This window comes from Symphalangus syndactylus, chromosome X, assembly GCF_028878055.3.
Source record: "Symphalangus syndactylus isolate Jambi chromosome X, NHGRI_mSymSyn1-v2.1_pri, whole genome shotgun sequence".
Taxonomy (NCBI): Eukaryota; Metazoa; Chordata; class Mammalia; order Primates; family Hylobatidae; genus Symphalangus; species Symphalangus syndactylus.
In genome coordinates this window covers 63,826,638-63,851,708 of record NC_072447.2, presented here as the reverse complement: position 1 = coordinate 63,851,708, position 25,071 = coordinate 63,826,638, and the positions used below count along the sequence as shown (strand labels likewise).

Genomic DNA, 25,071 nt, shown 5'->3' with positions numbered 1-25,071 from the left:
ACCTGAATTACGTATGCCTTGGAGTCCTACATTCTTGAATTTGAATGAAGCCAATTGATCTCTGTGGTGATTGAATTCGGGACAATAGACTAATTAGCACCATACCCACTCTCACCACAAAACAATCAGCCTTGAGGGTTTAATGGTAGAAACCATAAATGTTATTTGGGTTTTAATGTCTAATAGAGCCGGCAGGAAGGATTAGGAAGCCTGCCTGCAGTGTGCTGTGGTTTAAGAAGCGTCAGGTGGTAACATGACATTTCAATATGTACAAGGATTCTACAGCCCTTCCTAAATTATTTCTATCTGCAGCATCACAGATATTGCCACAGAAATGTGGCAGCTTGGACCAGGAGGACTACATGTGTGTCCCTTCTTCTGAAATAGCTGTGTGCTTATAAATGTGGCCACCAAGCAAAATTTCCCATGTGGAGTCCCATTCCTCATTGCCTTTTGTAATAACATCAGAGATGCGTTCTTCTGACAAATATTTTAACTCCAAGATGTTGCAAAGTCTCAAAACTGCAAAACAAACATCGGCTATCTTATTTGAGAGGAAAAATTTCAATTATTTCCTCCGGCAAGCCACTTGAAGATACTAATTTCAGGGTGTCTTTCATAGGACAGAATTGCGTTAAAAAACGCCTTTCACTACCTGCTTCAGAGGGCTGATGGGAAGCAAAAGCACTTTATTAATTACAAAGTGCTGTCAATATGTGAATTCTAATTACTCTTCCAGTCAATCTTGGACTGTCACTTTTAAAAAACTGGAGAACTCCCTTCTCGCCCGCAAACGAATGTTAGGTCTTTAGAAAAACAAGGAATAGCATTTGCCACTTTGAGGGAAGCTCATTAAGAGTTCTAGTACGGAATAGTCAGAGCTGTTCATAGAATACTTTTTTTTGGGGGGGGGGGACGGTGTCTTGCTCTGTCGTCCAGGCTGGTGCAGTGGCGCGATCTCGGCTCACTGCAAGCTCCGCTTCCCGGGTTCATGCCATTCTCCTGCCTCAGCCTCCCGAGTAGCTGGGACTACAGGCGCCCGCCACCACGCCCGGCTAATTTTTTTTTGTATTTTTAGTAGAGACAGGGTTTCACCGTGCTAGCCAGGATGGTCTCGATCTCCTGACCTCGTGATCTGCCCTCCTCGGCCTCCCAAAGCGCTGGAATTACAGGCGTGCTCGCCCGGCCGAGAATAGTTTTTAATTCTTAGCAATCTATGATCTTGTCATTCAGAGTGAAGTTTGGCACGGGGGATGGGGTGGGGTCTGTGTTCACCCTGTTGTGTACATACTAATTAACCAGGCCCTCCCAGTTTTCTCATCACGGGGAGAGGAAGCACAGAGTCCACTAGCATTTTGTAACTGTGGGTACTTGAACAAAGTAAGGGAAACCAAGCCTCAGATTTACTGTCTGGAAGTCAGACGTGATACTGCATAGTTATGAGGAGGCAATGAGATGATATTATCTGCCAGAGGCCGGGGACCAGGAAGCACTATGCAAATCTTCTTAGGGGATAGGCAAGGGCTCTCCCTTCAGTGCCTCCCCTGGCAGGATGCATTTGCTTGCTACCTTGCTTCTTCCAATTTTTGCCTCAGGGCCTTGTTCAGTTTAGTAGCCCCAAGCAGGTAAAGATTGTTTTGCATGCACATATTTTACCGACTTGGGGCAATCAAGCAAGGGATTTTTAGCTTCTGCCTGTTCAAACTGGCTTCCTGGGGCTGCCTATTGATTTTGGGGTTTTAACAAAATAAACAATGGTTTATTTAGAAACAGTAATTGGGTGAGTAGGGAAGTTTCCCCAAAGGAGGACAGAATTCAGAAGGAAAAGGACTACAGGTACTTTACCTTTTCCAAGATCCAGGTTTGGGCGTTTGTAGAAGTTCAGAGCTGATGACACAGAGCCTCTGTTTAGAACTTAAGGAACTCTTTATTATGCACCCTGCGAAGGTAGGCATTGAAGGGAGAGCCCTTGCCTATCCCCTAAGAAGATTTGCATTCTAACTTAATTAACAAAAAGTAGGTTTTAACTTCATTTTATCTTATTCAAAGCAATATGACTTCATTTGGTTCCTTCCAACAATGCCCTGTTGGGTCTTTTAACTTGGTGAAGAGGTTTACCTCACTAAACAATTTTACAACCACAGAGCTTACCTGCTCCCTAGCCTTGACATTCTGTTCTTGTCATGGTTGACTGTGTCCTCCTGTTTCCAGTTTCCAGATGGCAATTTGTCTTTTGAAAGAAACAAAGTAACTTGATAGGCAAAAGAAGGACAGTTCCCACAAGCTACCAACCCTGTTCTGGTGCCAAAGGATTATAAACTTCGTGTTGACAAGCCATAGTATCTACGAGAGTAATTCCAGGCTTAATCTAAAATGTGTTAATAATAATAATAATAATAATTTATTATTGGAAAGTAGCCCCACAATCTCATCATCCACTTCAGAAATAAATCTTCCTCATCTCCACTGGTAGACACACATTGAAACTCTCCCCTTCTCATACCCTCAGACCTTGGGTATCAGGTATAAAAGAGATTACTTCATTTCTGCCATCTCTTTTTCCCTTAAAGAACTCAAACAACCACTCCCTGAAACAGCCAGGGTGTAGACAGAGCTTTTGTTGTATTTTTCAATGAATATTCCACATACTTATGTCCCTGCCATATCACATGGGTATATGTTTATGTTCCTTTAATAATTTTAACACTTTAGTCCCTTTAATTATTTTTTCATTATTATAGCTTTATACTAGGTTTTAAAACCTAGATAGCAGGTAGTTCCCTCTTAATTATTCTTCTTTTTCAGAATTCCCAGCCTGCTTTTACTTGCTTATAAAAAAAAAAATTAAGAGACCATTTTTGGCAGTTTTAGATATATAGAAAAATTGAGTGGAAAGTAAAGAATGTACCCATATACCCCCTCCCACCTCCTCTCAGTTTCCCCTATTACCTGCTTGGGGCTACTAAACTGACCAAGGTCCTGAGACAATCATCATTATTATTATTATTATTATTAACATCTTGCATTAGTGCAGTGCATTTGTTACAACTGGTGAGCCAATATTGATTTTTTATTATTAACTAAAATCTATCGTTTACATCAGGGTTCATTCTTGGTGTTGCACATTCTATGAGTTTTGACAAATGTATAATGACATGTAGCCACCATTACAGTATCATAAAGGGTAGTATCACTGCCCTAAAAATCTCCTGTGCTCCACCTATTCATCTCTTCCCAATTGCCCTTGAGCTTCTGGCAGCCACTGAGTTTTTTTACTGTCCCTATAGTCTTGCCTTTTCCAGAATGTTATGTAGTTGGATTGATATAATTAATGTAGCCTTTTCAGATTGACTTCTTTTACTTAGCAATATACATTTAAAGTTCCTCCATGTCTTTCCGTGGCTTTACAGTGCATTTATTTTTATTGCTGGATAACATTCCATTGTCTGGATGTACCACAGTCTGTTTACCCATTCACCTATTGAAGGACATCTTGGTTGTTTCCAAGTTTTGGCAATTATGAATAAAACTGCTATAAACATTCATATGCAGGTTTTTGTGTGGACATAACTTTTTAATGCATTTGGGTAAATAGCAAAGATTTCAATTTTTAGATCATGTGGTAGAGTATGTTTGATTTTGTAAGAAACCGCCAAACTGTCTTCCAAACTAGTTGTACCATTTTGCATTCCTACTAGCAATGAAGGAGAGCTTCTGTTGCTCCATATTCTTGCCGGCATTTGGTATTATCACTGTATTGGGTTTTAGCTCTTCTAATCCGCATGTAGTGGTATTTAATTGTTGCTTTATGATGTATTAATAATTTTTAAAAGTTATTTTTCTAGTTGTTGCCCTGGGCTTATACATCTTTACTTATCAGAATCTATTTCAGATTTGTATTAATTATGTTGAGATATAGAAAACTTATTCCTATATAGCTCTATTGTCTGTAAGGGTCCCCTGAGTGGTAGAGCTTAATTGGGGTCCCCTGAGTTGAGGGTGGCTACTGGTTTGTTGGGAGTAGGCTCTGAATAACCAAACAGGATGACTTGCTGAGGAAGGGGATATGATCTACAGGCAGATAAAATAGGAGCTTGAACAAAGATAATCATTTCTCCTTCTTGTTCATAGTAATATCATTAAAGAGCTTATCAAATGCATAAGCTAAAATCTGAGTCCTCTTGGGCTATCATATTCACAAGTTATAAATTGAAAGATTTTCGCTTACTAGCCCATGACTTGCAATGCCTGAAAAATGGGTTCTTTAAGGGTAGGTGCTTCTCAGAAGAGGCCAAGAGAATGTAGTAGTGTAAATATCTGACAGTCAGAGTTGCAACACTTTAAACTGCGAATGGAGGGAAGGGAAAAGTAACTAACCAAAAACTGTAAAATGAGCTGGGACATTACATATGACAAAATAAGAAGAGTAAAGGAAGCATTTAATAATTTTAACAGAGCAGAACAAGTTGGGAAAAGGGCAGAGATAATGGGTGTAGATTCAGTTGTACAGAATTGGAGCCGTTAAATTTTGGAAATTAAGTCTTTAGCAGAAAGGAGTAAATAGGACTGCCTAGGTATTATGAAGACTTAGTGTGGAGAAGTATATGGATAGAGGTGAGAGGGTTAGGGTAAAAAAACCAAAAGCCATTTTTGAGAACTGTACTTTAGGCCACCTGGCCAGAGAGGGGAAAGGAACAATATATTCTTAATGCTTACAGCAGTTGTTTTCTCTTGGATGACTCAATTTCAACAATTTAAATATAATTTCTTACTCTCTCTCACTGCAACCTCCCTCCTTCCCACAAGATCTTATTGTTCTCTTTGTTCTGACTCCTCAGCACCATTCTTTTGCATCCCAAGGGTGTTACAATAACCTTGAAACTCCCATAAGCTATGAAGAGGGCTCAGGTAAACTGTGACTGCTTATGAACTGACTTTTCAGTTGAGATACAGAGGCTCTGTCCACTCGTCCTATCCAATTGGTTAGAGAATTGAAGAGTGTATAAATGTGTGTGTATGAGTACGTGTGTGTGTGTGTATGTGTATGTGGGTGTGTGTATTTGGGAGAACAGGAATGGCAAATAATTGTTTAGATCAGAGTCCTAAACTCAAATTCCTGCTGGAGTCAGGCACCCCATCTGAAGGGAGCAGCTGGTACTCAGTTTCTGCAGATTGTTGCCATGTGATAATATAAATTCAGTGTTACCAGATGTTTTAATTTTTTTAAAAAAAAAGAAACAGGAAACCTGAATTTTTATATAAAACCTTCTACCTTTTAAATATTACCAACTAATTTGAAACTTTGAAAAACACTAGGTAGGCCAAACAAAATACTTCTCCAACCACCCAATGGTGAATGCTAATTTAGATGATAGAATTCATGGTAGAGCCTTGATCTGGTGATTTTAAACTCAGTCTGGCCCTTCGTCCATTAAGTATGGGTTTGATTCCAGCTTGGTGGGGTTGAGTACTTCTCCCAAATGGCAGTCTTGCATGTTGGTTTTTATCCTTTAACTTAAGTGAGAACTTCCTCAATGATGAAAATGGTAAGTAGACTCTATGCTTGGTTAGGATCAGTCTGTTCAGCAGGTAACTGAAAAATCAGTGGTTACACTATGAGATGTAAAGAAAGTAATCAGAAGGTAGTTTTCTTGTGGTTCCTTTTTATGTGCTTGCTCCTTCATGAGATCATGAGTCTGCTGAAGACAAACCATGGTAAAGACTGAATTTGGCTCTAAACGTGTTGAGAAGCTATTGGAGGCTTGTGAACAAGGAAGGAACACGATCTAACTTAATATTCTAAAAGGAACACTCTAAAAGAGCTGACAGGAGAGCCCTGTCTGGAGCTACAAGCTGGAGACTTCCAGAAAATCTGCCTTTACAGCCTTTTCGTCTACCACGCGTTCTTTCCTAGGAATGCTGTTCTTAAATTTATGATGTTCACGTCCCTGCCCTCTACTGCAAATAGAGATATCCTCTACGGTTTTTGGGCCATGTAGTCTGATAAACGTGAAACCTATATCATCCTGAATGAGTAATCCAAGGGTAACCAATGTTTCCTCTGATTGAACGAGCTTCACTGTGTTCTCACTTGGCCTTCAGGCCATTTCTCAGATATGTGACAAGATAGAGCCTTCTAGATATCTGCTGTTTCCATCTGAGAAAACAAGTGATATGACTTTATGAATTGATCTAATTGCTCAACGCCATGCTTCTATCTTTCAGAAAATATTGAAGGAAGGACCTATGCTGAAGAACTGCAACTCCTTCAAGAGATGGAAGCTTAGATATTTTCTAGTTCAAGGACAGAAGCTCTACTTTGCACACCATCCAGCGGTAATGTATAGCATATTGTCAACTAGATTAATGGGTGGGTGCCAGGAAACCTTTGTGTGGGAAGATGGACTAATAAGTAAAGACATGTCAGCAAACATTAGGGTGGAAGTTGAAGCCCTCTACTCTTTTTTTAACTTGCCTTTTTGGGTCAAATGGGGATACTTACTTTTCTCTCCTTTCTCTTTTCTGTATCCCTTTCCTTTTGTATTTTTCCCAGCTAGCTTCTGCACCCAGAACCTACTATAATTTTGGGGATCCAGTGCAAAATGAAAATGTAGTGCCCTTTATTCAAAAAGCAGGGGGAAGTTGTATTAAAGCTACTAACATATAACGCTTTATGTTTATACTAAAATATTAATATAAAGCAAAGACTTGTCATGGTGTTTTTATTTGCTAATGTAATTCTAAGTAAAGAAAAATACAATTTTAAATAATTAGCATGAATTTCACTATTTGTCTGCACACTCTGCGACACCAGTTTTAAATGCAAATGTAAGAGCATTTAATTCATATAAAGAATCACTAAAATTATACAATTTGTGTTTAGTAGCTCATACAAGCGTAGTATTTCGTTCTCAGTAGTATAAAAAAACTGCACAAAACTAGCTCAACTGTTCATATTTTACTTCTCGATACTTGCACATTCCATCAACACTTTTTTAACTGAAAGAACTATGGGTTGCCTTATCTTTCCATTTCTTTCCATGTCATCATTTTTAGCAGAAATGGTTGGCTAACACAGGGGTGTAATGAGCAAGAAAGAATACAATAGGGCTTCTTGGTTGTTTGTATTTCTTAGAAACCGTTGTCTTTTTCCTATGTCTGAAGCAAGTTCTGGTTCCAACAGAAAGTATGACCTCTCAGGGCTGTCAGCTCCCCTACTGCTTACTCAGTTATAGATGTAACACACTTACCTTGTACTTGCTTTGAGTCTTGCTAAACTCCCACTCATCATGGGTCCACTAGAATTCTATGTTCACGGGCATCACAAATGCAAATGGAGTGACAAGACGTGGGGTGGAAATGTATATTGCACCTATCTGCTCTGCTCATATGCATGATCTGTTGTCCCATTGGACTTTACTTACAAAACACATGCTCAAAGACAAAATTATGAAGTAATTTTAAGATGACAACAACAAAGCATTAAACTAAGTGTGAGGCCCTTCTGAACATGGGGCCCTGTGTGACTGCACAGTTTGTATACTGGTAAAACCAGCCTTGCCTATATCCATGATACTGATTTCCTGCTGCTGGCTAGATGGTATCTACTATGGCCAGTGAATAAGGAGACACAGGCCTCAAACTGGATGAGACTAGCAAGACTGCAAAGGCTGCCACCCAATAAAATAGGAGTTTATCACAATCTGTTTCTCTAGGACTCTAGTTAAACCACATCTCATTATCTTTTCCAGCATAAGCCTTTATATTTAAATAATTCTAAACTGACCAACTCAAGCCTTCCTATAATTCCACATAAATGTCTGTAAAAAATTTATTTTGATTTCATTTTTTTGGTCACATAATACATTAACAAAAATCATGTTGCTGAATAAATTTTAGCCCTCAAGCCAAAGAAATGATTGGATCATGACTGCCACAAATGCCTGTCAGTAAGTGTGTGTGTGTGTGTGTGTGTGTGTTTACCTTTTAATGTCTCTTTGCATCATTAACCAGACAGTTCCTTGTCCCTCTCTGTCTTATATCTTTCCAGTTTGCACACTTTGAAACGATTGATCTGTCTCAAGCCACCGTGGCAGAAAGCAGCTATAGAAACCTTTGCCACAGTTTTTGTGTAAGTAAGATTGGGAATGACTGAATGGGCAGGGATAGGGGCTAGCTGGGAAGATAGCTTTCCATAACCACTTCTTGCTTCTTTGAACTTCAGGTTTCCAAAGTTTCCTTTGATCCCAAAGTGTTATCATTCATGCAAACATTTTCTAGCAGCCCACTAATAGGGAAGAAAAAAAGTGATGGTCTTGTTCCTTATTACCAGTATAAAGCTAAGCTGATTTTAAGGGGAAGGGAGTATGTGACTTATAAAAATCAGTCCTCCCAGTGAAGGTGATTTAGAAGAGTATCACTGGGAGTCTTTCAAGAGACTGCTAATATGTTATAGAAAATGGCAGGATAATTGAGTTACATGACATCCTCTCCTCTGATGAGGTAGATAAGAGGCCTAATTCAAAGTGAAATCTACCCCATGTTGAGATTACTGATGAAATTGCCTCAAAGAAAGCAGAAAATTTTCTAGAGAAGTGTCTAGGGCTTCGTGTGGCTGAAATGTCACATGGCTTTGGTCATTCAAGTGAATCCAGACCAGAAAACTCACTGAAAAATAGAAAGCTTGGTGGCCCAGGAATTCTCCTACCCACTCCCTTCCAGAACTGTCTTCTCCCAGCCTCAGTGGTGGGACATGGAGACTGGAGTTCCTGTTTAGGCAGGTAGGGGATAGTACCTAACAGACTAAAGAGCTGCAGACCCAGTATCCTGCTTGCATAGTTGGTTCATGTTCCATCCTCCCTTGAAAGGAGGGCGGCTGGGTCTAAGAAGACTGCTTTTGTTACTCTCTCATTACATCACCCTGACACAGGGTAGAACTGAGGGCTCTGTTGACCAGTCCCAAAAAGCTGAGTCTTTGGGTGATGAGCCTATAGGCTAATGTTTTTGGTCTCCATTCTACAAAGAAAGAAATCATAAAGGCTAGGCTGCCCCTTAACCTAATTAAAGCACAGAAGCACTAAACATCAGCCCCACTCAAGAATGGGTTTGGACCAAAGGAGTGGCTGTTACCACAATCCCAACTAGCTCCTATTTCCATCTACCACATAATCTCACTGTGTTACATGCAAAAGAAGAAACAAATTCCTTGTTGGTGTGGTGAGCTCTAGCTTCAAGACTTGGGGAGCTTATAGTAAAGGCAAGTAGGGCAATGGAAGCAATGACTGATGCTGTAGCTATCCATGATCCTTCCTGCCCTCTGGGAAAAGATCAAGTCCTGCCCATAGTCTACGTCTGCTAGACTCTCAGTGTGGCATTCTTATTATTCCTGCCTGGGTTCTTGTGCCAAGCAGGGTTAAGAAAGACAACTGTAAAATTCTCTTCAGGTTGTCCCTAACCATAAGAAAGCAAGAAACTGGGTTTTTAGACATCTCATTCTCCCACTAAACAGAAACAGGGACACCCTAATGAACCACATACAATTTTACCATTTCAAGTAGACAGAGTAGCAGTAAGCAAGTAGGGTTTTCAGGCAAACTAACTTGAGTAATAGATGGTACATGGTTTAGTATTTAAAAGAATGAATTCTGAAGCCAAAGAATCTGGATTTCAATTCTGGTTTAGTTTTTTACCTGCTGGGTGACCCTGAGCAAATCATTTAACTCTTTGTCTTGGTTTTCTCGGCTATGAAATGGGAAAAATAACAATGCCCATCTCACAGGGTTGTAATGAAGACTGAATGAAATCAGATGCATAAAGTGCTTTAGAATAGTTCTTGGCACATAGTGAGTGGCATTAAAATGTTAATTATTGCTATTAGCATTATTATTATTTTGGATGGGTATCTAAGGAGCTACGAGTGGCTCTGGGAACATCTGTCTTATATTCGAGAAGTGGCTTACGTTGTGCTTGGTACATCTATGTAGTTTCTTAGAGAGTTCACAGACTCTGTTTGAAGGCAAAGTTGTGGAGTGAGAACCAGCTAATAATGTGACTTTTTGTTTAGGTTATCACACCACAGCGAAAAATCACTCTGGCTGCACCCAACCGGAAAGACATGGAAGAATGGATTAACATCATAAAAACCGTCCAACAGGGAGAAATTTATAAGGTAAGGAAACTAGTAGAGAAGCCACACAATTCTTAATAGGTAAATAATTAATTGCATTAGTTAAGCCACCTTTAGAGCAGGGAAATAATACGATGGAAGCAGAGACCACCAGGTTAGGAATTATAGACAGAAAACCTCTTTAGAATTATTCATAAATAGGAGTAATTCACTTGGACTCAGACCTTCGTAAGTATGTGGTGCAGATACTTCTATACATATCCACTTGATATGTAGATGTCAATGTATGCCCAATGGATGAGTCACTCAAGATGTATGTGAGCAGCTAATGTAGATGCCCTTAGGTTAGGAAAATCGGAATCAGCAGTCTTGACTTGGGTCTGCTGAATGACTATAGTAACAGCAAAGGAAACTGAGACTCAGAAAGAGGTAGGAACCAGTCCAAGGCGGAATCAGTATTCAGTAGTGAAACCAGGATTCTGATGCAGGCTATGTGACTCCAAAGCCTATGTCCTTGACCACTATGCTCTTTGCCTTTCTGTTTTCTGTCTACTACAAAAGTAATGTAGAGGGAAGAGCAAGAAGTATCCTCTCCAAAGCTTAGCAGGGTTCTTTTTTACCTGGCAGTACCAAATCTCTGGCCACTGCTCCCTGCAGTAACTGGTGCAATCAAACTTCAGGAGATACACTCTGCTTGCCCTTCTGTAGATCTACCACAGTTAGAATTTATGTAAGTTCCAAGAGGAGAGAGATCTGTGTCACTTATTTACTTAGAGCAGTCTCTGGCACATAGTAAAGGCACAATAAATATCTTTTGAATGAATAAATGAATCTGCAGGAAATCTTGGAACCAGAGTTTGGACGGAGAATGATACATGGTTCATCTTGAAGCAAAGTTCTGCTGTAAAGGTCTTAGAGATAAAGGGGAAGGTGAATCCAGACTTTAAAACAACCTAATGTCTGAAATAACTAGCAATGGGTAGAAGATTGTTCTAGGCAATTTGGATGGAGCAGTGTGTGAAGTGGCTTGGTGATAATGTGGTTTAGAAATAAAACTAATGCCATAGAGAAGAACCATCCATCCCTACTCCCCGAGGACTTCTCAGGCTTTTGACCACTTAGTCTCATAACTATACATTCTGCTCCCTATAGCATGATGGGGAACATGACAAGATGGCTGACTTGAGGTCTCTCCAATATCATTAAGGCCTCTTCCAGTCCCACATTATATATGCTTAAATTGAGAGATCCTTTGCTTAGCATTTGATGGTAATCTTTATATGATTTAGCACTCAGAATTTTACCTCTTTGTTACTTTCTTCTTCCTTTCCTAATGGAGAAGCACGTCCCCTTTTTGCCCCCTGCCCCAACCAATGAGGCCACTATGGTACAACATTACAGGCAGTCATAAAAAGTTGTGAATTCCCTGCTCCTTTCCTATATTTGTCCCTGTGGACCAATATCTTTCCTTCCTGTGACTTAACCTCTATTCAAACTGGAGGGTTTCTCATGAATCGTATAAATTTTCAATTTGGCATAAAAGGTCACATAGGGTATTTTGAATTTTAATTATTGTTCTAGGAACGCAAAAACTGCTAGAGAAATTCTGATGACTACCAGAGAATTGGTGCACCATCCCTGAATTCATTGAATTAAACACCTAGGTGTTGATCACCCAGCACAAACTAGAAAGGAAAAAAATCTCCCTGTTTACTCTCTTGGAAGAGTTGTATCAGGTTGTAATCACAACTTCTGTGGAGCTTCTCCAGGGACCTAAATCTATTAAGGAACACTTTTAGCTGATAGTGAAACGTCTCGGCACCAGCATCTTAGCAATTTGTCTTACTTGAAGCTTAAATAGTCAAATATGCTTTCTCCCATATGTGCCTTATCTCTAATGGTCCCTTCTATCTTCTGTCACCACCAATGCCTGACAAATAGGGCAAGGGAAGATTAATCATGGATTTAGTGGTCTATTAAAGTGGTGACAAAATAATTGGATAATCTATTGGAAACTAGTCAGTACACATTAATAAGCCATCCCCTACTAGTTGCCCAATTCTGTTTCATAAAGAGTAGAAAAACAAAGATGCAATACTTGCTCCAGGCCTCAATGAGCTTTGTAGGTAATAGGGAGACACTATATACACAGAAACAAAAGAAATAGTTAAATGACAGTACCCAAGATAAATGACAGTTTTCAGAGATGTTACAAGGCAATGCATGATTGATTGCCAGATAAATGAAACAGATAATAAAGTGGTATGGGAGTTCAGAGGAGAAAGAGATAAGTATGGGCTGGAGTCCTCTGGGAAAAGTTAACAGAGGAGAGATTTGAGACTGACCTTGAAAGATAGATTGTATTTTATTGGTGGCAGGGAATTAGGGACAGTGGGAGGTCCTGGGCTATGGAACTGGTATAGGCAAAAGCTGAATAACAGGAAAACAGAAACTTTTTGGAATACAGTGAAAGGGAGAATTCATTTCACCAGAAAAGTTTAGGAAAGTGAGTCCAAGAAGTACGTCTTGAGAGGTAGATGGGGCCTGACTATGGAGATTTTTCAATGCCAGGATAAAGAGTGGGGAAGATTTGCAATGTGTTCAAAGTTAAGCTTCAGGATGGATTCAAAAGGGAAGACAATTGATAAGAGGGATACTTTAGAAATACAGGATGGATTAGACAAGGGAAAAACTAGAGGCCAGAAGTTCAGAGAAGAGGCTATGATTAATTATGGCAAGACCGTGTTAAGCCCCGGAATGAGGATAGAAAGGGAGGACAAGTGTGGATACTGAGTTAGGGGTTGGGGAGAACCTAAATATAAGAAAGAGGCAAATGAAATAGAAAAGTCACAGACAGATGAAAGGTGTGAGCCTGGGGGATTTAAAGAAAGAATAAAAGGAGACAGTTTGAAATAAGGAGCTGCTTGGAAGACTAGATTAAAAAGTTAGCTCTTCCTAATGAATTGCCATGGAATCATTGACCGTGGAAACAGAAACAGACCTTAAAAGTTATCTGGACTCCAGATACTAGATTTTAGAGCATCTGGAGATGTAAGTCATGTGGCCTTTATTTGAACTCTTCCAAAGGTAGAGAACTAAGTTTCTTGCAAAAAAGTCCATCTAATTGTTCCTAAAGCTCTAAATCTTGGAAATTTTTTTCTGAAACTTTGGTCTAGTTGAAGAAATAACTTTCCAACATTCACCGTAAGCTGCAGGAATGACATCAGCTGGCTCTTGAGGTGGAGAACTGCTTGTCAGATGTTGTACAGAAAATTGATTTTTTTAAGTGGGCAAACTAGATGAACTTCAAAATTCCTTTCAACCTGAAAAGCTTATGATTCCAAGATTTCACTTAGCAGATGAGAAAACTGAGCCTCAGAGAGGTTCAGTTGCCTTGCCTAAAATCATAAGTTGATCCTGGCAAAATTAATATCTTAGTTCTTTTAATTTTTAATCCAAGTTCTCAGGAAGATATCGTAAATTCCGCTTAATTATCTTCTTTCTGTCCTTTAATTTCCACCCTTTGTGATTATGGGGCAGGAATACTAAGGTAGACGACTGAATCGTATAGATCAACAAACAAATTCGAAGTGGCAAAATGACTCTAGCTCATGCATAGTGGGTCCACGGCTAGTGGTTTACTCAGGCTGAGCCCAGTTTACACTTGTCCCAGCATAAGTATTAACAGCTCCCCTTTCACTGTAGAAAGTGGCCCAATTTGGACAACATGGTCACCCTACCAATGGCCAACCTGGGAGGCCCTAACACTCTTCTGTAATTCCCCAAACCTTGATAGAACTGAGCAGTTGAGTTCACATTAAAGCACAAACTACTGACTTCGTTTTATCTAAACTCAACATTTTATCATGTGAGCCATCCCCAAAAAGGCTCCTTTATGGAATTATATCTGTAGCCGACTTTGTGCTTTGTGGGATATTTCACCTGATACTTTTATGTACTTTGCAAACACTTAATATTACTAAATCCTCGCATTTGGAAAGTGCTTTGGAGTCAATAAGCTTTCATTTAACTACTAGACAAACAATTAATACACATATCTGACTTTCTCGATTATGCTGAAAGGAATTCAGGAGGTGGGAAAAGTACCCTTAGCTGCCCTACATCAGTGATGTCTTAGTTCAGGCTGCCATAATAAAAATACCATAGACAGGTGGCTTAAGCAACAAACATGTATTTCTCACACTTCTGGAGGCTGTAGAGCCCAAGATCAAGGTACTGGCAGGTTCAGTGCCTGGTGAGGGGTTGCTTCTTGGTTCATAGATGGGAGTCTTCTGATTGTATCCTCATATGGCAGAAAAAGGAGCAAGAAAACTCCCTGGGGTCCCTTTTATAAGAGCGCTAATCTCATTCATGAGGGATCCATCACTTCCTATAACGTGTGGGGAGCATGCATTCAGTGCATTGCCATCTGCCCCTACACACCTCCAAATTAATGGCCTTCCCACATGTAAAATACATTCATTTCACCTAAAAATTCCAAAAGGCTTAACTCATTCCAACATGAATTCTAAAGTCTAAAGTATCATCTAAATATCATTTACATCAGATATGGGTGAGACAGCCTTGGACAAAATTTATTTCCAGCTGTCAACCTGTGAGGTCAAACAAGTTATGTCCTTCCAAAATAGAAGTGGTGAGCTAGGCATGGGATAGACATTCTCATTCTAAAAGGGAGAAATAGAAAACAACGAAGAAATGACAGGTCCCAGGCAAGTCCAAAACCTGGCAAGGCAAGCTCCATGAGATCTTAAGTTTGGAGAATACAGATGGTCTCCAACTTACAATGGTTGGACTCACAGCTTTTTGACTTCACAGTGGTGCAAAAGCAATACACATTTAGTAGAAATAGTACTTCAAAATTTTGAATTTTGATCTTTTCCTGAGGTAGTGATAGGCAGTACCATGCTGGGCGGCAGCAGCAAGCCACAGTTCCCAGTGAGCCACTCAATCTTGAGAGTAAACAGCCCATATTCTACAGTGCACTGTGTTGCCAAAGTTTTGGGAGATATTGTACTTTGTGTTTTTACATCCCATCATGTCTACAAAACGTCCATTTTTGACTTAACAATATTTCGAACTTACTGGGTTTATCAGGATGTAACCCCATAGTAAATTGGGAGCATCTGTAATCCTCCGGCTCAATGCTCTGCCTTCCAGACCTATGCGGGTGGCAACATCACCCCCACAGATCAGCAGGGCAGTGCCAATGCTGTGGCTCTCTGCAGTGGCCCTATTCATGGCATGATTCTCTGTTAGAACAGGGGCAAGCCCCCAGGGCTCTGCTGGACTGTTCCATCCCCACAGTTCTGCTGGGCATTGGTTCCACCCTTTGAAATTGATGTGGAGACAGCCTTGCCACCTAGAACTGTGCACTTTGGGCCTGTGGTGGGAGTGGCAGCCCTATTGATCTCTGAATCACCTTTGGGATCATTCTTTACTTGTCTTGAAGAAGTTCACATCCAAATAGTTCTATGGTCCAGTCCTGTAGGGTCTTCTTTGTTTCCTCCCATTTTCTCAATTTCCTTTAGTCTCAGCTGACAGTGGTTCTGCTACTATAATCCCATCTCTATTACTGGCTTTTGTAGAGATGGCTAATTAAGTCTGTGATTGACATCCACACTAATCTCCTTATCAAATAGTGGATCTTTCACACCTTTTCAAACATATTTTCTTATTTTTTGTAATGTGGACAGACTGAGAATTTTCCAAAATCTCTAAATTCTTTTTTTTTTATTTTTTTTTATTTTTCTCATTTTTTATTTTTATTTTATTTTATTTATTTTTTATTTTATTTTATTTTATTTTTTTATTATACTTTAGGGTTTTAGGGTACATGTGCACAATGTGCAGGTTTGTTACATATGTATCCATGTGCCATGTTGATTTCCTGCACCCATCAACTCGTCATTTAGCATTAGGTATATCTCCTAATGCTGTCCCTCCCCCCTCCCCCCACCCCACAACAGTCCCCAGAGTGTGATGTTCCCCTTCCTGTGTCCATGAGTTCTCATTTTTCAATTCCCACCTATGAGTGAGAACACGTGGTGTTTGGTTTTTTGTCCTTGCAATAGTTTACTGAGAATGATGTTTTCCAGTTTCATCCATGTCCCTACAAAGGACACGAACTCATCATTTTTTATGGCTGCATAGTATTCCATGGTGTATATGTGCCACATTTTCTTAATCCAGTCTATCGTTGTTGGACATTTGGGTTGGTTCCAACTCTTTGCTATTGTGAATAGTGCCGCAATAAACATACGTGTGCATGTGTCTTTATAGCAGCATGATTTATAGTCCTTTGGGTATATACCCAGTAATGGGATGGCTGGGTCAAATGGTATTTCTAGTTCTAGATCCCTGAGGAATCGCCACACTGACTTCCACAATGGTTGAACTAGTTTACAGTCCCACCAACAGTGTAAAAGTGTTCCTATTTCTCCACATCCACTCCAGCACCTGTTGTTTCCTGAAAATCTCTAAATTCTATGGGTTTTTTGCTTAACAATTCCATCCTCAATTCATTTATCTCCTCTCACATTTTTCATTTTAATAACATTTTATTAACCAAATATATGCACAATATTATAATTTTAGCTATAATCAAAATAAAACTGATTAATGAGCTATTTGTTTCATTTTTAAAAAATATTAATATTAATTTTGATTGACAAATCGTAATTACACAGATTTATGAAGGAAAATGTGATGTTTTCACATATGTATACAAGGTGGCATGATTAAATCAAGCTAATTAACATATCTATCACCCCTATTATCTATCATTTTTCATGGTGAGATATTTGAAATTTACTGTCTTAATTATTTAAACATACTCTATATAATTCATTGTTATTGACTATAGTTACCCTGCTGCACAATAGATCTCAAAATTCATTCCTCCTGTCTATCTGAAACTTTGTACCCTTTGATCTCCCCATTCCCTCCTCCTCTCCCTCAACGACCATTCTATTCTCTACTTCTTTGAGTTCAACTTTATCAGATTCCATATATAAATGAGATCATGCAGTATTTGTTTTTCTGTGCTAGCTTATTTCACTTAGCATAATGTCCTCCAGATTCACCCATGTTGTCACCAATGATAGAATTCCCCCTTCTTTAATGCTGAATAGCATTCCATTGTATATATATACCACATTTTATTTATTCATTCATTTGTTGATGGACACTTAAGCTGCTTCCGTATCTTGACTATTGTGAATAATGCTGCAATGAACTTGGGAGTGCAAATATCCCTTTGACAATGATTTCAGTTTCTTTCCACATATACCTAGAAATGGAACTACTGGATCATATGGTTGTTCTATTTTTAGGTTTTTTGAGGTACCCCTGTGCCATTTTCCATAATGGTTATATTAATTTACATTCCTACCAACAATGCCTAAGAGTTCCCTATTCTCCACATCCTCTCCAACAGTTATTATCTTTCATCTTTTTTGTTAAAAAGCCATTCTAACAGGTGTGGTGTGATATCTCAATGTGGTTTTAATTTGCACTTCCTTAATGATTAATGATATTGAGCATTTTTTCATGTACCTATTGACCATTTGTGTATCTTCTTTAGAGAAATATCTGTTCAGGTCTCTTGCCATTTTTAATTGGGCTGTTTTCTTGCTATTGAGTTGTTACAGTTCCTTATATATTTTGGATATTATCTTCTTATCAGATGTATGGTTTGCAAATATTTTCTTCCACTCTGTGGGTTGTCTTTTCCCTTTGTTAATTATTTCCATTGCTGCATAGAAGATTTTTAGTTTGATGTAATCTCATTTGTCCAGTTTTGCATTTGTTGCTTGTGCTTTGGGGGTCAGAGCCAAAACATCCTTGCCCAGACCAATGTTGGGGAGCTTTTTCCCTTGTGTTATCACAGTAGTTCTACAGTTTCAGCTTTTACAGTTAAGTCTTTAACCCACTTTGAATTGATTTTTTAATACGGTATAAGGCAGCAGTCTTCAAACTTTTTGGCACCTGGGATTCGTTTCCATGGAAGACAATTTTTCCATGGACTGTGGTTGGGGGTTGGTAGGGAGGCTTTGGGATGAAACTGTTCTACCTCAGGTCATCGGGCATTAGTTAGATTCTCATAAGGAGTGTGCAACCCAGAGCCCTCACGTGTGCAGTTCACAATAGGATTCTCACTCCTATGAGAATCTAATACCACTGCTCATCTGACAGGAGGCAGAGCTCAGGCCGTAATGCTCACTCGTCCACTGGTCACTTCCTACTGTGAGGCCTGGTTCCTAATAGGCCATGGACTGGTACCAATCTGTGGCTCAGGGGTTCAGGACCCCTCATATAAGGGTCTAATTTTGTTCTCCTGTATGTGGATATCCAGCCAACACCATTTATTGAAAAGACTGTCCTTTCTCCATTTTGTGTTTTTGGCAACTTTGTCAAAAGCTGTCAGTCAACTTTTGTCAGTTAACTGTAAATGCATGGGTTTATTTCTGGGTTTCCTACCCTGTTGCATTTGTCAATGTGTCTGTTTTTATGCCAGTACCATGCTGTTTTAATTATAATCACTTTACATATGTTTTGAAATCAGCAAGTGTGATGCTTCCAGCTTTGTTCTTTTTGGTCAAGATTGTTTTGGGTATTCAGGGTCTTTTGTGGTTCCATACAAATTTAAGGATTTTTTTTCCATTTGTGTGAAAAATGACATTGGATGATCTTAGAGGAAAGGTGTTCAAAAAATGACATTGGAATTTTGATAGGGATTGCATTGAATCTGTAGATTGCTTTGGGTAGTATGAATATTTTTTACAAAATTAATTATTCCAATCCATGAACACAGCATATCTTTCCATTTATTTGTGTTTTCTTCCATTTTTTAATTGATCTTTTATAGTTTTCAGTATGCAGGTCTTTTACTTCCTTGGTTCAATTTACGCCTAAGTATTTTCTTTTTTGTTGCTATTGTAAGTGGGATTGTTTTCTTAATTTCCTTTTCACATAGTTCATTATTGGTACAGGTTAAGCATCACAAATTTCGAAATCCCAAACCTTAAATGCTCCAAAATCCAAAACTTTTTTAGCACCAAGATGATGCTTAAAAGAAATGCTCATTGGGGCATTTCAGATGTCAGATTTTTGGATTTGGGATGCTCAACAGTCAAGTATAATGCAAATACCTCAAAATCCTAAAAAATCTGAAATCTGAAACACTTTTTGGTCCCAGGCATTTTGGATAAGAGATACTCAACACGTATATAAAATGCTACTGATTTTTGTATGTTGATTTTATATCCTGCAAATTTACTGAATTTGTTTATCAGTTCTAACAGTTTTTTGGTAGAATCTTTAGGTTTTTTAAAATATATGAGGTCATGTCATCAGCAACTGGAGGCAATTTCACTTGTTTCTTTTCTATTAGGATATCTTTTATTTATTTCTCCTGCCTAATTGCTCTGGTTTTTACATGTGATAATTATCAGAATTTGAAAAGAAGTGATGAGAATGGGCCTTGTCCCTCAGGGCCTTGTCCCTGATTTTAGAGGAAAAGCTTTCAACATTTTACTATTTAGAATGATACTAGCTATCAGTTTGTTACGTGACCTTTATTATGCTTAGTTACATTCCCTCTATACCTAATCTGTTGAGAGGTTTTTTTCTTTTTTAAATCATGAGAGGGTCTTGAATTTTGTCAAATGCTTTTTTCTGCATCACTGAGATTATCATGTGATTTGAATTCTTCATTTGTTGATATGGTGAATCACACTTATTGATTTATGTATGTTGCATCATCTTTTTATCTCAGGGATAAATCCCACTTGATCATGGTAAATGATTCTTTTAATGTATTCTTAAATTCAGTTTGCTAATATTTTGTTGAGGATTTTTGCATCTGTGTTTGTCAGGGCTATTAGCCTGTAGTTTTCTTTTTTTGTTGTGTCCTTGTCTGGCTTTGTTGTCAATGAGCATCAGAATTTATTGGATCACCTCTCTGACACTAGGGTTGGATGGGGCCAGGTGTTCCTCCATGGGTAATTGCTGGCCTAACAGTTATCCCTTGGCCTGAGGAAGAGTTAATCAGAGCACCCAGGTTGTCTGAAGAAGCTAGCTAAGGATTCAAGCCTGGAAGACCCATGGACCATGTTTCCTGCAGCATGGTGCTATTGGCAAGCTCCTCTGATGTGGCGCTTCCATTGGCAGGAACACAGAGCAGCCACCAAGATCTATACATTGATTACTGTGAGCCCCACCCCATTTTTTGTTTCTTACTGACCCCAGGTAACCTAGCCCTGCTGGTACTACCAATGTTTCCCGTGGGACAAGACAGGAGTGGACTTCCTGTGAAGGGTCCCAAAATGTGAGGAAGCTGAATATCTGCCTTCAACTCTCTTTTCCCACTTAGAAACCAATAACTCCAAGGAAATTCTTTGTGGCACTGCACCAGCTTGAGGGGGAAGCGGCATAGTCAAAGAGAACCATTACTTTTACCATTTGACCCTGGCTTTTCTCAGTTCTGTGGTCCAAGGGGGGTGTCTCAGCCTCACTCCAAAGTTCTGGGATATTCATAATGGTATTCTTGCCTGTGGATAGTTGCCAGTTGGATTTCTGTAGTGCAGAGAGTGAAGCTGGAGAACTCCTATTCCACCATCTTGTTGATGTCACTCTCTATCTTACATTTTACTATAAGCAGTCAGGAGGAACCACATATCCTCAGCTAAATATTGAATTTCATCATTCACAAGTTCTACTTTCCATCAAACACTAGAATACAAACACAATTCAGGCAAGTTCTTTGCCACTTTATAACAACAATCACTTTTTCTTTATTGTCCAGTAACATGTTCTTGGCCGGTCCACATTTCTACCAAAATTCTGTTCATGATTACTCAGGTATACTCTAAGAAGATAGAAACTTTCTCTACAGTTCTCCCTTTCCCTTTCTGAGCTCTCACCAAAATCTCCTTTAAAATTCTATTCAGAACAATCTAGGCTTTCTTGGCATGTATCTCAAAACTCTTCTAACCTCTACCCATTACCCAGTTTCAAAGTTTTTTCTACATTTTTAGGTATTTGTTATAGCAGTACTCCTCACTTCTCAGTACCAATTCCTGTCTTGGTCAGTTTGGGCTGCTATAAAAAAATTCCACAGACTAGGTGGCTTAAAATGGCAAACATTATTTCTCACACTTCCGGAAGCCAGAGAGTCCAAGATCAAGCCACTGGCAGACTCAGTGTCTGGTGAAGACCCACTTCCTGGTTCATAGACAATTGTCTTCTTGTGTCTTCATATGGTGGAAAAGGGACTGAGATGGGTCTCTGGGGTCTCTTTTATAAGGGCACTGATCCGATTCATGAGGATTCCAATCTCATGACCTAATCACCTCCCAAAGGTCCCATCTCCTAGTACCATCACCTTGAGGGTTAGCATTTCAACATATGATATGAAGGGGGTACACAAGCATTCAGTCCATGGCAAATGAAGAATCTGATCGGAGGATTTTTTTTTTGGCCTCTTCCTAGCTTCTGGTGGTTGCTGGTAATTATTGGTGTTCCTTAGTTTGCTGACACATCACTCCAATCTCTGCCTTCATCATCACATAGTATTCTCCCCTGTGTCTGTTCCCTCTGTATCTTCACATGGTGTTCTCCTCTCTGTATGTACCTATGTTCAAATTTCTCTTTTTATAAAGATAGCAGTCATTGGATTGAGGCCCACCATAATATAGTATGATCTCATCTTAAATTTATTATATCTTCAAAGACCCTACTTCCATATAGAAGCACAGTCACAGGTAGTGAACGTTAGGACTTGAACATATCCTTTGGGGGGGACACAATTCATTTCACAAGAGTCCACCCTCTAGTCCCCCCCAAATTCATGTCCTTCCAATGTGCAAAATACATTCCCTGTCATCTCAACATCTTCAAAAGCCATAGCACATTCCAGCGTTAAATCTAAGTCCAAAATATCATTTTGTAAATAATCTAAATCAGGTATGAATGACACTCTGTGTATGGTCCATCCTCAGCAATATTTCTCTCCATCTGTGGACGTGTGAAACCAAGAAAACAAGCTATATGCTTCCAAAATACAATGTTGAGACAGGCATAGGACAGATATTCCCATTTTGAAAGGGATAAAATGGAAGGAATAAAATGGTTGCGGGTTTAAAAACAATTGGCAACCCAGCAGGGCAAATTCCATCAGGTTCTCCAGGCCTGAGAATAATTCTCTGTGGCTAGGTGTTCTGTTCTCTGACCCTACCCTCTTAGCTCACTGGAATGTCAATCCCCCCACAAGCCTCTGCATAACCAAGGAGATAGCCCCACCTTCTGGAACCCAGGAAACAACTCCACCCTCTGGAACCAAGGAGGCAGTGCCCCTGCCCCTTGGGCCCACTTTCTTTGGGCCTATGATGGCAACAGCAGCATCTCTGGCCTCTGAGCCTCTCTCAGCAGCCTTGCTGGCCTCTGAGCTACCCTTGGAAGTCATTCTTCCATTTTCTTGAAGGATAACACATGTTCACAGCTGAGTCGCTTTATCAGTGTGTTTCATGCCTATAGAATCTCAGAAGTCTGACAACCTTCCTTCATTTTATCCCATATCTGTCCCCTTAAGTCCAAGTTCAGTCCAATCTGACAGTGTTCTGCTGAAGTGGTTAATCGGAGCCAGGTGTCCCACATCCAATCTCTCCAGCAAAAGTTTGTCCAGACACACCCTTGATGTTCTCTGCAGGGCACACTTTCTTGGGTTTTGCAATATGGATAGGCTGAGAATTTTCTAAACCTAGTTCTGGTGACTTTTTGCTTAATAGTTCTGTTATGGACTGCATTGTGTGCCCTCCACCCAAATTAATATGTTGATGCTGTAACCCCTAATGTAACTTTGGAGATAGGACATTTAGGAGGCAAATAAGGTTAAATGTGGCCATAGGGTGGGGACCTAATCCGATAGGATTGGTGGCCTTATAATAAGAGGAAAAGAAAGAGATATTCTCTCTCTCTCTCTCTTTCTTTCTTCTCTCTCTCTCTCTCCACATGCACACATTGAGGAAAAACCACAAGAGTACACAGTGAGAAGGTGGCCTTCTACAAGCTAGGAAGGAAGCCCTCACCAAGAACTGAATTGATTGATACCTTGATCTTGGACTTTCCAGCTATAAACTGTGAGAAAATAGATTTCTGTATTTGAGCCACTCAGTCTATGTATTTTTTTTTATCATGCCTGAGCCATGCCTGAGCAGACTAACACAATTTCTTTCCTGAGTGTATCACTTCCCTGTCACATATTACTATAAACAGCAAAGAGAAACCAAGACGCACCTCTTATGCTTTGCTTGGAAATCTCCTCAGTCAAATATTCAAGTTTATTGCTCACAAAGTCTACTTTCCACCCAACAGTAGAGCAAAATCAGCCATGTTCTCTACCTTATAAAAGTATTACTTTTCCTTTAGTTTCCAATATGTTCCACATATTCACATGAGGCCTCACCAGAAACACCGTTAATGTGCATATTTTTAGAAACACTCGGTTCAAGGCAATCTAGGCTTTTTCTAGCATGTGTCTCAAAATTCTTCTAGTCTTTACCCACTACCCAGTTCCAAAGCCACTTCCACATTTTTAGGTATTTGTTACAGCAGCATCCCACTTCCCAGTACCAAAATCTGTATTAGTTTCCTAGGACTGCCATAATAAAATAACTACCAACTGGATGGCTTAAAACCAACAGCAACTTACTGTCTCACAGTTTTAGAGTCTAGAAGTCCCAAATTAAAGTATCTGCAGAGCCATGCTTTCTCTGATGACCCTAGGGAAAGATCTTTCTTTGCCTCCTCCTAGCTTCTGGTGATTGCAGACAAACTTTGGCATTTTTTGTCTTGCAGATGCATCACTCCAATCTCTGCCTTCATTGTCACCTGGTGTTCTCCCCTGTGTCTGTGTGCTCTGTATCTTCACAAGGTGTTCTCCTCTTTGTGTGTGTGTGTCTGTGTCCAAATTCCTCTCTTCCTATAAGGATACCAGTCATTGGATTAGGGCCCGTTCTAATCCATTATGGCCTAATCTTAACTTGATTATATCTGTTAAAACCCTATTTCCAAGTAAGGTCACATTCATAGGTACCAAGGGTTAGGACTTGAACATATTTCTGAGGGGACACTGTTCAATCACCACACATACTCATCCAGGGTGGGAAGCATCAACATTTCCTTACAGAATAGGATGTACACAAGGAATATAAATTCCATCACCTCAACTGCTGAACCTAAGCAATGTCCGTTTTACCTATTCCTTTGTATTTGTAGGCAATTTGGACGATGAAATTTAATATTATACCCAGGCAGAGCTCTGAATTCCACGCAGTCCTGTGAAACCTTGCACATTCTGGAAGAGCTTCACTTGTCACTCTATACAGGAATGATCTGTTTTAGAATTTGTTTCCTCCAGTAGACTATAAATTCCTTGAGGGAAACAACTATGGTTTATTCATCTCTGCATCTCCAGTGCCTACCATGGTAGATGATACATAATAGGTTCTTCGTAATTATTGGAGGAGAGGAGACTGGGAGGAAAAAAAAAAAGATGCTTGTAGAATTACAATCTAGTGACTTGGGGAGTAGAAAGGTTCTAGGAGCTCAAAGTGCCAAAGCCAAGAGTATGTCACTTCCTCAGGACTCTCCATCTTCTATTCTTATCACCCTAGAGTTTTCCAGTGTCTTAATGTACAATAAACATTACAATCACAAAGCAATCCCAGAACATGTGAGCATTTAGTTCACCAAAATAGCTTTCCCTTCCAGAAGGTTCCAGGTCAAATCAACAGTAGCTTAGCACGTAACCAGCATGCCAGAAGTGGGAAGGAGTGATCAGAGAGTGCAATGTGCAGGCTATGTCTTGGATAGCTAATTCATGTAAATTGATCAAGGATGAATACTTAATGTGCTAGAGCCCTCAA

General features: G+C 39.5%; 1 protein-coding gene across 1 annotated transcript in view; it reads left to right on the top strand.

The window, feature by feature from the left end:
• DGKK (diacylglycerol kinase kappa) overlaps positions 1-25,071 on the top strand; it is a 104,693-nt gene that overhangs the window by 39,728 nt on the left and 39,894 nt on the right. The window contains exons 2-4 of the mRNA XM_055267783.2: positions 6,226-6,336; positions 8,051-8,131; positions 10,064-10,168. Of these exons, the coding sequence (XP_055123758.1) occupies positions 6,226-6,336; positions 8,051-8,131; positions 10,064-10,168 (297 nt within the window). The remainder of the gene's footprint in view (positions 1-6,225; positions 6,337-8,050; positions 8,132-10,063; positions 10,169-25,071) is intronic.